Raw genomic sequence first — 12,987 nt, 5'->3', positions numbered from 1 at the left:
AGCAGTGTGTAACCCAAAAACCTCTATTATAGTGTGTACATATGTTTGTTTGTATTTGGCAGCACAATGGAGAAGGCCGCGCGATTCAGGCCTCCTTTGAGAGCACAAGCAGCTGGGTGGTGCAGTACGTGCTGTGCGCACTCCAGGCTCCACACGACACTGCTAGCAACAAGGCTGAGGCTCAAGCGAGCTTCGCGCTCGACATTGCAACAGTGAGGAATGCTTAATGAGAATCTGTAGTTTCATTGTTCTTTTTGGTTACAAGTCATTCAGTTTCTTTTGGAGTCGCTTCTGTCGGAATTACATTTATCACCAACTGCCATGTTCAAGCCACTGCCAGATGATAGCTTTTTGTGTTGGCTTTGCTGTCTCAGGGCCTGTTCAGCTCCAATTAATTATATATCTCAATTTCTGCATCTTTTTTGATGCATCATTAAGCAGTGCATAAAATTGCGTGTGAGTGTTATGGATTTAAAACAATTACATATGGAGATTACATTTCTTGGTGACTAGTTGCATATCAGGCCATCAGTGGTTTTTACAAAACAATCATTGATTGAAGGGTTATTTTTGTAAACATTGCATGGCTGTTTGTGTATAGAATTTTATGCTTAATTTCATATACATTGTTACACTTACACAGTTTGGCAAAACAAATTAAACCCAAGGACATATATATATATCCACATACCGTGTAAACATAAAAAAAAATTTGTTGTCTCATGTGCACACAATAAAGTACGTTTGTTGTTTATTAAATGAATGCCTGCTATATCCGTGAGCTGCCCAGACAGGCACTTTCAGCAGCTATGCATTGCCGTTTATTGCAGGATGTGGACAAGATCGCAATGCGTAATGAATTCCACTAATTTTTGTATTTAAGAAGTGCATCGGTTTTGATATTTGTTTAGCTTGGTTGCATTGGATAAATGATATTAGTTAGCACCAATTTAGGCCCCTATTGTGTAGAACATGAGAAAGTGGTGGGGACAGTCCAATGCCCTATCACCTTTGTCTTACCAGATCAAAAAATTGCATAGATGCTCATATCTGACTGTGTTACATAAGCAATGCCCGGTCCTTGCCACTTCTCTGCATACCCACAAATCAAACCTGGATTGTAAAAATGTTAGCGCAATGAGCTATCCCCTGCACTTGCACTCCCCATATGAAGTGTACATACCTACACACGTATATATACACCCATGGCAAGTGACTTGTGCAGCGAAGTGGCAGTGTTTCACTCATGAGCACACTTCACAGCCACAGCATTCAACATGAATAACACAGGAACATATACTGAATAAATAAACTATGCATTGTTGACACCAGTGTGTGCCTAATGAGCCAGACATCAAAGAAAGCATGTTTCTGTAAGCAACTCGTGTGTTGGCAATAATGAGTCAAGTTTCCTGAGAATTACATGCCGCATGAATGCTGTGTCCTGCATGCTAAGTGTTTTGTCTACTGTATCGCCGTAAAATAATTTCAGCAGCATCGTACGACATTTGCCCCGTGCCCATTCCAACCTCCAACCTCTACTCTTTCAAGCTTTGACCACTGAATCCTGATGTTGTCTTTCACAGGTGTATCTGAAGGCCTGTAAGGACATAGTGCTTGTGGGGCTTGCAGACCCTGACTTTATTGGACATTGCCTGGAATTCACCATCAGTGTGGTGGAAACAGGCAAGAGAGCTCAATAATATTGTATAGCACACAATTCACTCCTTTCGTAAATTATACATCATGAGGCACCGAAAAAGTATATTGCAACAGTGCCTTTATTGTTTTATCATTTATAGTTTTTATTCTCTGAACACCATACATCTGCACTTATTTTCTGGCACCCATTTTCATAGTTATGTGCCATTGGCATCATGTAATGAGACTAATACATATTCACTTTGAATATTTAGCGAGGAGTGGACGACCCTGTATCAGAGAATGGCTCTTTAAGATATAATAAAATTGCTTCTGAAGTCAAAACGTGACACATTAATTAAAATGAACCCTTTTTAATGATAATCTTGACGTTGTGGCCGAATGGCCTTCTTCAGAAAAGTTCACTGAAGCAGCAACTTGATAACTTACTTCTGAGTCTTGAACAGGCTTCTGATTGTGCTTTCATGAAGTGATTCTGTTTTCATTAATTAATCTTTCGAACAGTTCCTTGTACACCTTGAACACAACAATAATGAACACAACTGTTTAATTCCCACGATTGCTCTCAGATAAAGGAGTGCAGTGCCTGCCACTGGGTTTGCAACTTCTGCAGAGCGTGCTGAGGCACTGCCTGTGCCAGGACCACGAGGACGCGACCGAGGTGCCCGGAGCGAGCGCCGTCGGCAAGAACGCAAAGGCCAGAGTGACACGTGCCCGGAGCAGGGCAGAACCTGTCGTTGATGCTGCCGCACGTAGCGCCATCGCCGCCTCGCAGGAGAAGCTCAGAGAACTCGTGCAGGTTGCTCCGACCGTGTTCCAAAAGCTCCTGCAAATGATGGGCCGCTGTACCCGCAAGCAGGCGGATGTCGCGCAACAGGTACCCCCCTTAACCACAGGGTCAATGTAGTTTTTAATCTCTCGATTAACATTTCTGGCTGTTTGCTAATGATGCGTATTATCTGTGGATGTATGTGCTGTGTGTGGTATATATGTGTATGTAGGGAGTGGTAGTTTAGCGGTTAGTGTGCTGCGCTACAAACCCGGCGACCCAAAATTCGATTCCTGCCCACGACCAACACCAGTGGTAATTATTTGAACCGGTTTTGGGCCTCCCCTAGGTCGACTCAGCCTCCAATGGGTACCTAATGCATTGTGTAAACATCGCCACGAGGGAGACAGGCGGCCTAGTGTGCTCGCTAATAGCACTTGCCCCAACAGTCTGTTAAAGTTATTCGGGGGATCTATGTCTTTGTATATGTGTATATATTGGGAAAAAAATGGGAATGGAATAGCAAGTGTTGTGTAGGAGGTGACACTCTTGTTAGTACAGTGTTCATTTGAGTTGCGAAGGGATGTGGAAGGCAATTCATATCTGTTTAGTGACATCGCGGGATGTCACTGTGTGAAGCTGGGCAGTGAGAGGCACGGCGTGCGATGTAATGACATCGCTGACACCACTGGAATATGGATGCAGTACCGGCCCTAAGCGGGGCTCGGTGAGCGCTAATTGACAGCGACGGATGGTACCACGCGCTGCGTGCAGTGCCAGCCCCTAGAGCAGGGGTCGGCAACCAAAATAACAAGAAGAGCCATTTCTTTCCAATTCGGTACAAAATTCAGTATTTCAAGAGCCGCAATGCATCTGAGTACATACGTACATATCGTCAAGAAGCAGCCCGTAAAGAGCCGCATGCGGCTCCGGAGCCGTAGGTTGCCGACCCCTGCCCTAGAGGATAGGGTGCGAGGGTGCCGGCCACGGAACGGGGTTGCAAAGTGGCTATGGCACTCTGGTTGACCCCGGAGGACACGTGACCGGAGGTGCCTACCCGGGGACCCCCAAAGGGCGGCTGGGGGGATCACGTGTCTAGTTGGAGATGCTCCTCGAGGATTCGAGAAGGTGGTCGTGGCTAGGGGCGGAGTGAGCCCCGCCACACAGGATATAAACCGTGCCCCCAGTGGGACCGGCTGCTGTTGTTATCCTGAAGACTCTACGTTCTACGCCCTACGTCCAAAGACAAGTCACCAACACGGGGACTTGGACCCAAGCTGGGGTCCCGTCCATCGTAGCTACTGCCAGTGCAGTTATTGTAGTTAGCCTGGTGGACCACCACCATAGGTTGTTATCTGGTGAAGGGGCATTTACCCCTTTGTGTTAGTGTGTTGGTATTAATAAATGTCTTGCCTCCAGGAGTATGGCTGAGTCTCCATCTGTTACTCGTTGAGCTAAGACTAGTGGAACACACTTGTAATTCAGAATTTTGGAGGGAAGAGTTGGTTCATTTCGAAATCATTGAGTGCATGAGAGGCTACTAGGTGGCTAGTAAATGCAAGTAGGCTGCTGGCCTATTTGTCCAGATTTTTTAAATCGTTATTCTCTAATGAGTGGGATTGTTTTTCAGTTCTGTGGTTTCCCTTCACATGTATATATTACCAATGAAGACCATAATATAGGTTTTTGGGGTTAGATTGCATAAATATGTAGAGGTGATACGCGCTGGGATTAGAGATCGTATGCCAGCGCGTAATGATTGGCTGTGTAGGTGGTGACGCGCGCTGACGGTGGAGGATCAGGGGTCAGCGCGGGGTCGTGGGTTACGGGGTACTGATTGGCTGTGGGCCGGTGACGTGCTGAGAGGGAGTGATCGGGTGGCAGCGCGGTGTGATTGGTGGAGGAGTGTTAACACGCGCTGGGGAAAACGGATCGTAGAGAGAGTGCGTCGTGATTGGTTCATTAAGGAGCGATGCTCACGTTGACGTACGCATCAGCTCCGTCTCTCGTGAGCAGGGGCTATAAAAGGGGATGCACACAGGCGTGAGGGCAGTGTGTAACCAGCGAAGAATGAAGACGGGATGAAGACCTAGGGCCCTGCGGTACCTAGTCCCGCTGTCCTAACGGGACCGGGACTCTGTGTAACCCAGAGGCGAGTGTAGTGTGTGTAGCCAGAGGCATAAGGTCTACACGAGCCGAATGCAGTGTGTGTAGCCAGGGACATAGGGTCTACACGAGTCGAGTGTATTGTGTAGCCAGAGGCATAGGGTCTACACGAGTGAAGGGTATCGTGTGTAGCCAGAGGCCTAGAGTTTACACGAGAGTAGTGGAGTGTGAAGTCGGAAGAAAGGAGACTACACGTTGTATTTTGACACGTAAAGATTTAATAAAAAGTGTATTCCCGTCAAGAAGTTCCTGCCGTCAATTCCCATACTTCAACTGGCGTCAGAAGTGAAACGGTCTTCCAAGCATGGATACAAGGAGGAACCGTCGGACCCACGGGATTGACCACGGGGACAACCTCGACGACGCGGGCCAGCTGGCATCGGGGGGTGAGGAAGAGGAGTTGCCCATGGGGCAGGATCCGCCGACGGCGCCGGACGAGCGACGGGGGACTGACGCCGTGCTTCGCGAAGCGCACTCCCGTCTGGCGGAGCTGCTGCTCGCCGCCGCGTCCATCCTGGCGGAGATCAGCTCGTCGGGAGGAGCGGGAACGGCGGCCGACGTTCTGCAGGGTCGCCCTGCAGATTCCCGCCAAAACGATTTGGCGATGCCCGCCATTTCATCTGCACCGACTTTTGGCGGGAACGGCCATCACCACGTGGCAGCGGTTCTCCATGCGCGCCCGCTGACGTCACCAACGCGCGCGGCGGACCGCCATCACACACCCGCCGAGGGGGCCGCCATCTTACACACCGACGGGGCGGCAGAGAGGAAGCACGAGGAGGAGGACGACTTCATCTTTCAGCAGCGCCTTCCCACGTTGTCAGCCTTCAAGGCGGAAGGCGGGGATTGGAGCCAATTTCAGCGCAGATTTTTGGCGCATCAGGAGATGTCCGCCTGGTCCGACGCTACGGCACTGCGGGCACTGCCTGCCATGCTGGATGACAACGCGCTCGCGGCCTTCACGTCCGCACGCAGGTCGGACCGCTCCACGCTCAAGGATGCGCTGGCTCTCATGGCCAAGGTCTATGGTCCTCCCTCGGCGTGCCGCCATCATTTTTATGCAAGACGGAAGGCGGACACGGAGACCGTGCTCGCCTACCGCACGGCGTTGCTTGCTCTCGCCGACGCCGCGTTCCCTCGTATGGACGAGGAGGGCCAAGATGCCATGGTTTTGGAGCAGCTGCTCAAGTTGGCGCAGGACCTGGGGGTCCCCATCAACACGGCCGATGAGACCGATATTTCATCCTTACGGGTCGCCACAAGCATACAAGCGCACGAGGTCCTTCAACGTAAACAGGGAGTCGTCTGCAACGCTGCCGTGTCCTCAACTCCGGGCCCAGTTGTCACCGTGCCCCAAGTCGTCAGCCCACGAGAGGAGGCGTTCTTCGCGGGACGACCGGGGGACTGGAGATCGGGGGGGTCGTTCGCCTCTGCGAGCGGCCCGCAAGCTGGAGCAACCGAGATCTCCGACGACTGTCATCACCTGCTATAACTGCGGCCTCCGGGGCCACGTAGCCTCCGGTTGCCGCGCCCCACGTCAGCGCGCCATGGGACCTCGGCTGGACGACGACCAAGGCCCCAAGTCGTCCCTGCAAACCCCGGCAAGTTGCGGCACCTCACATGCTCGGCCCGCATACTCGGCACATATGGGTCGTCGCGTTGCGGCGGGGGAGAGCCGAGTAGAGTTCGGGGATTCGGTTCAGAGAGGGCGATTCGGCCGGGACCGGGGAGACATTAAATGGTCGGAGTTGGGGCACAGAATAGTGGCTGCCTCAGCGGGTTCATCCGTCGTTACCGGATCTATTGATGGGGTCGAGGTCAGGGTATTAGTGGACACGGGGGCATCGGCGACTATTATATCGGATCTCATTTATAATATTCTCCCTGTACAATGTCGTCCGCTTCTTCCGGTGGATGTGCCATTTTACGCCGCTAACGGGGGATCGTTGGGCATTATCGGTCAGATTAGGGCGTCCATTTGCATTGGTGATATCAAATTGTCGGGACCCGTTTTTGTTTCGTCCTCCCTGGCGGTCCCTTGTCTATTGGGCACTGATTTTTTGGCAAAAATGCCCATCAAAATTCTCATTGATCAGCGTTGCATTGAACTACCATCGGGTCGCCGTATTTCATTTTTGACGAGCCCTAATGAAATTCGGACGGCGTGCGCTACCATACAGGCGTTAGCGACACAGACCGTGCACGTGCCCCCGGGTTCACAAATGTTAATTCCCCTCCGGTTGCGGAAGCCATGGGTGAAGGAGGCCTCGGAACAGGGCATGCTTTTGGGTCCTTCTAATAGGGCTGTTGGAGGTCTCGATTTGTCGGTGGCTCACACTTTGGTGGGGGCTGACAGGGATCCGTTTGTGATGGTTTTAAACGCTGGGGCGCGGCCGGCCGTCATTCAGCAGGGCACCGTGCTAGCTCACGCGGCGCGGGTCCCTGCGGAGGAGAGGCTGGTTGCGCAGGCGGATCCGGGTCCCACGAAAAACGTTACATTGAAGGAGGACCTCGATTGGGTTGATTCGCTGTGCGCGGACTCTGACGATTTGTCAGCGGTACAGTTGGGTGCGCTGCGCGGGTTGCTCATTGAATTTTCGGATGTCTTCAGTAAACATAAGTATGACATTGGGTGCACGGACCTGCTACGCCACCACATTGAAACGGGCGATGCGGCACCGGTCAGGCAAAATCCCTTCCGACTGAGTCCTGCTGAGAAGGAACATGTTCAGTCGGCAGTTAACGATATGCTAGAAGCCGACATTATTTCGCCTTCCTCCAGTCCTTGGGGAGCACCTATTGTGCTCGTTAAAAAGCAGGACGGGTCCCTGCGATTTTGCGTCGATTTCCGTCGCCTGAATAAGATCTCTGTGGCCGACGCGTATCCGCTCCCCAGGATGGACGAGTCTCTCGACGCATTGTCTGGTGCGCGATACTTTTCGACTCTTGATTTATTATCTGGATTCTGGCAGTTGCCACTCGACGAAGAGTCTAAGCCTAAGACTGCATTTCGGACTCCAGGGGGCCTGTTTCAGTTTAACCGGTTACCCATGGGACTTCACTCCTCTCCGGCGACGTTTCAGCGTCTTATGGAATTGGTTTTGTCGGGCTTGCAGTGGGATACGTGCCTCATTTACCTTGACGATGTCATTGTTTTCGGTAAAACGTTTGAAGAACACCACCAGCGATTGAGGGGGGTGTTCTTGCGAATGCGATCGGCTAAATTAAAGTTTAAACCGGCCAAATGCCACCTTTTTCGTAAATCCGTGAGGTACTTGGGTCACATTGTCGACTCTTCGGGGATTTCTACCGATCCTGCGAAGACGGACTGTGTCAGTTCGTGGCCGACGCCCACGTCAGTGTCAGACGTACGCAGTTTCATCGGTTTTGCTTCGTATTATCGCCGATTCGTTGAGCACTTCGCCACCATTGCAAAACCCTTGCACGCTCTAACGGCGAAAGGAGTGAAGTTCCGATGGGGACCGGAGGAGGAGGCTGCATTCTGCTCCCTCCGGGACGCCTTGGTTAGGGCCCCACCCTTGCGCTATCCGGACTTCGCGAGTCCCTTCTTGCTAGACACGGACGCTAGCAACACGGGCATTGGGGGAGTGCTGTCCCAAGTCGTTGGAGGGGTCGAACGAGTGGTTGCCTATGGTAGCAGGGTGTTGTCACCGGCAGAGCAGCGCTACTGCGTCACCCGTCGCGAACTGCTTGCCATTGTTTTTTTTGTACAACAATTCAGGCCATATCTCTATGGTCGTCATTTCACGGTCCGGACGGACCACGCGGCGCTCCAGTATTCATTGCGGGTCGCCCAGCCCTCGGGCCAATTGTCGCGGTGGTTGGAAGTCCTCCAGGACTATCAGTTCACGACTACGTACCGTAAAGGGTTGCGACACACAAATGCCGATGCCCTGTCGCGGTTGTTGCCTTGTCACAAATGTGCGTGCTTATCGGGATCGGCGCGCTGTAAACCGCCGGTTACGGAAGGTAGGGAGGCGTTGGTTGCGGCCGCGAGCACACCAATTGGGGATGGTCCCGCTACCCCTGGGGGTCAGGACTCGCTGCTCTCACTGTCATTGATTGAGTGGGGCCGTCTCCAAATGGCGGACAGCTCCCTGCTGGCATTGCGCCGCAAGACGGGGGGTTCCGAAGGTAACCACGACCGAACTGGCTCCTACGAGCTTAAGCAAGGCCTATTGATGAGATGGGACAGTTTGTCCCGGCGGCATGCGATTGTGGTGCCTGCTGCTGTGAGGGGGAAGGTTGTCTTGGCCGCACACGAACGCCTCTTGCATTTGGGAGTTAACAAAACGCTTGCCCTGCTTCAGCGTGACTATTATTGGCCGGGAATGGGGGGTGACGTGGTGAATATTCTGAAGGGTTGTGTTGAGTGCGCCAGACGGAAACCACCGCCTGTGACAGCTAATCCACCGCTGCAATCCATCCAGGTCTCGCGCACTAACGAGCTCGTTGCACTCGATATTCTGGGGCCTTTTCCGGTCACGCCTAGGGGTAATAAGTACCTGTTGGTGGGGGTCGAATATTTTACCCGGTGGCCTATGGCGTGGCCACTCGCCAACCAGTCGGCGGCGGCTGTGACGGACGCCTTTGTCCAGGGCTACGTCCTGGACAAGGGGGCTCCCGAACGCTTGCTGACTGACCAAGGGAAACATTTTTCGAGTAAATTACTGCAAGAGGTGTGCGACCTGTTGGGTACCAAGAAGGTGCGTACCTCCCCGTACCACCCGCAGACGGACGGGATGGTGGAGAGGCTTAACAGGACATTGACTTCTATGTTGTGCCAGCAGGTGTGTGAGGCACATGTTGATTGGGACCTGCAGGTCCCTGGGGTCCTCGCCGCGTATAGAATGGCCCCCCATGCAGCTACGGGATTTTCCCCGTTTTATCTGATGTACGGTCGGGAAGCCGACCCGCCCATGGAAACGCAGCTGGGTCTGCCCGCACCACGAGCTAATTCGAAATTGGCAGAGCATATTAAATTTAATATTCATAAGCTGACAGAGGCAAGGGAGGCCGCACGGCTTAATTCGCGGGCTCGCCAAATTGCAAACGAGCGGTTGCGGGCACGGAAGGTGTCCGTGCACAATTGGGAACCAGGTGACAGGGCCTGGCTGCATTGCCCTCAGGCACCTTTGGCTACGTCGCCTAAATTGTTGAAGCCGTGGCGGGGACCCGTGGAGGTCGTGCGGGTTGCACGCCCCCAGTGCGTTCAGATAAAATGGGGAAAACGCCGTTGGTACGTCCACCCCTCCCGACTGAAACCGTTCTCGCCTCCGTATGGCCTCCCCTTGTGTCATGAGGGCCGAGCATGTGACGTGACCAGCGACCCTGAGGGGGAATTGTCTTTGCCTGCTCCTCACATGTCTCCGCCTGATCCGCTCCCAGGTGTCTCGGAACTGACAGCTGCCGACCACCGGCGGCCGGATCTTGAGCGGCCGGAGCCACCGGACGGTCGCCAACGTCCCGTCCCATACGACGGACCGGCCAGACGGACTCGCGCTAGGTCGCGCTACTTTGTGTGACCTGCCACGTGAGGAGTCGAGGCAGCCGGAGCGCCTCGGCACTGCGTTTAGTCACAGAGACACTTGGCGCGTTCGTTTTCCGGTGTTCGCTTTTATTGTGTTGTTCGTCGGGCTGTATATTGCTTCATATTTAAGTGTTGTGTTGTGTTGTTGTTGTTGCGTTACGGGGCACACTGGGAGGTGGAGTTTCTTTATTACTGCGTTGACGTTAGGTTGTGTTGTTGGTTAACAGCCGGGCCGGCTGCAAGCTATGTGGGAGGGGGTGATGTAGAGGTGATACGCGCTGGGATTAGAGATCGTATGCCAGCGCGTAATGATTGGCTGTGTAGGTGGTGACGCGCGCTGACGGTGGAGGATCAGGGGTCAGCGCGGGGTCGTGGGTTACGGGGTACTGATTGGCTGTGGGCCGGTGACGTGCTGAGAGGGAGTGATCGGGTGGCAGCGCGGTGTGATTGGTGGAGGAGTGTTAACACGCGCTGGGGAAAACGGATCGTAGAGAGAGTGCGTCGTGATTGGTTCATTAAGGAGCGATGCTCACGTTGACGTACGCATCAGCTCCGTCTCTCGTGAGCAGGGGCTATAAAAGGGGATGCACACAGGCGTGAGGGCAGTGTGTAACCAGCGAAGAATGAAGACGGGATGAAGACCTAGGGCCCTGCGGTACCTAGTCCCGCTGTCCTAACGGGACCGGGACTCTGTGTAACCCAGAGGCGAGTGTAGTATGTGTAGCCAGAGGCATAAGGTCTACACGAGCCGAATGCAGTGTGTGTAGCCAGGGACATAGGGTCTACACGAGTCGAGTGTATTGTGTAGCCAGAGGCATAGGGTCTACACGAGTGAAGGGTATCGTGTGTAGCCAGAGGCCTAGAGTTTACACGAGAGTAGTGGAGTGTGAAGTCGGAAGAAAGGAGACTGCACGTTGTATTTTGACACGTAAAGATTTAATAAAAAGTGTGTTCCCGTCAAGAAGTTCCTGCCGTCAATTCCCATACTTCAAATATATAAATGTGTCGTTAAATGAAGAATTGGTGTAGCAGCTTAAAGAACTAAGAGTATAGCTTAAAGCAGTACCCTCATGACATGGGTCTCAGTACTTCCCTGAATAAATAAAAAACTAGTGGTATGCATAGTATTCAAGTCGGTTGTCCAGTTTTCCACCCTTACCCACATGGGGATGTGTTGGTGTTACAGGTGCTGCTGGAGCTTGGTCCTGCACTTGCAGGATTATTGGCCACCGTATGTCAGTGGAGAGCCTTCCAAGAGAGCCTCTTCCATGACATTGTCTCAATCACAATGTTCGCTGTGGTTGCTGAAACTAAGAACATCATACAAAAGGTATGAGGGATGAAAGGCTGGAATTGCTCCTTAGGAAGAGTGGCGGACTGAGAGATTGTGTTTATGGACTTTGTCGCTGATTTCTATTAGGTATAGGAGTGTGCGTATATACCTAATACGTGCGATGAGCAGAGTGCCGCTTTAGTCAGGCGCTGTGGCTCGCTGCAAATTATTGTTGAGAACAGCTGATTGGTAATGCTCACAAATTTTATCATTAGCTGAAAGTTTGGTACTGTTGATGTCTTGGAAGAATTTGATTTTAAAAAAATCCATTATAGTGGATGGCTATATTAAAGACCATAAGTGGAATTTCTCTTAGTTTTCAATTTCAGGTAGTACAGTTTTAATGGACAATCACTTGAGATGTTTAATGCAAACAGCTAAAGATAATCAATTCAGGTAATGCTAGCCATACACTGTATGACTTTGTGTACATGTGGGGATACACCAATATGCTGCTTACTATATTTACGGTCTGAGTGTGAGCGTAAACTTTAGAAGAATGCAGGTGCTTATGTACCTTGACATTGTTTCTTTCTCGCTGTGGCATGAGGTTTTTAAATGATCGTTCGACAGGTGAGCATACTGCAGATGTGCACAGGGTGAGACTGGTGATCTCCAAGGCATACGGATTCCCAAACAGTGTTGAGCAGCTCACGTTGTGTGTTGTACTTCAGAACATGGCGGAGAGCACCCCCGTGCTCCTGGAGACGTTGTCCAACATGCCCCCACTTTCTGCCTGCATCCTGGCGACTGTGCTTCGTAACGATAAAATTACCAGGTGCGCAAAAAGAGACCGTCTGTTAACAGTGTCTAGTAGACACATAACAACGTATCCATTGATTATTTATATGTTTTACATTAAAGGTAAATGTGAAATTAATTATTTTAGTTTCTTATTTACTGCGTGTAACTGGTTTACATGCTTCTTGCAGCCAAGAGGGCACTACATTTATCACAATTGCAATAAAATACTTTCATCCTGAATCTGATTGCACTGATGGGGGGCAAATCATTACATGCATTCACTGGCGAGGTTTAGTTCCTTCTTGGAATTGTATAAATAGCGGTGACTTGTGTATATGATGAAGTAGATTCGGCATTTCATGAAGCAGGGCTTGGGAAGCAGACCTACTTATTGCAGTGAGGATGGATTGCCTGCACACATTTGATTTTGCTTAAAAAAATTTTTTTTAAGAGTATTACTGTTAGATGTTGACTTTAACCTATATCCCACACTTGATTATTCATAGTATTCAGTCTTGAATTTAAGATCACATTTAGGCTATGTAAAGAATGTAAAATTAACTACACGTACACTGGGAGTAGCTACAACGGACAGGACTCCAGCTTGGGTCCAGGTCCACGTGTTGGGGACTCGACACGGACGTCGAACGTAGATCTTCAGATGACAACGGCAACACTGAACCCCGGCCCCTCTGGGGACCCGGCTTATGTCCTCACTGGTCGTGGCTGGCTCCGCCCTTGGCCACGACCACTTTCTCGAAT

The 12,987-nt window shown here is 51.4% G+C and overlaps 1 protein-coding gene across 1 annotated transcript in view; it reads left to right on the top strand.

Annotated features, from left to right (window-relative positions):
• Positions 1-12,987, top strand: part of LOC133362240 (condensin-2 complex subunit G2-like) — a 51,206-nt gene that overhangs the window by 25,792 nt on the left and 12,427 nt on the right. The window contains exons 21-25 of the mRNA XM_061581171.1: positions 63-212; positions 1,587-1,686; positions 2,232-2,539; positions 11,335-11,478; positions 12,156-12,259. Of these exons, the coding sequence (XP_061437155.1) occupies positions 63-212; positions 1,587-1,686; positions 2,232-2,539; positions 11,335-11,478; positions 12,156-12,259 (806 nt within the window). The remainder of the gene's footprint in view (positions 1-62; positions 213-1,586; positions 1,687-2,231; positions 2,540-11,334; positions 11,479-12,155; positions 12,260-12,987) is intronic.

The sequence above is a fragment of the Lethenteron reissneri genome, unplaced genomic scaffold (genome assembly GCF_015708825.2).
Source record: "Lethenteron reissneri isolate LAM-NWPU_2019-01 unplaced genomic scaffold, ASM1570882v1 scaffold_1409, whole genome shotgun sequence".
Classification (NCBI taxonomy): Eukaryota; Metazoa; Chordata; class Hyperoartia; order Petromyzontiformes; family Petromyzontidae; genus Lethenteron; species Lethenteron reissneri.
Note: the sequence above shows the minus strand (reverse complement) of the source record. Positions and strands in the feature narration are given on the sequence as shown.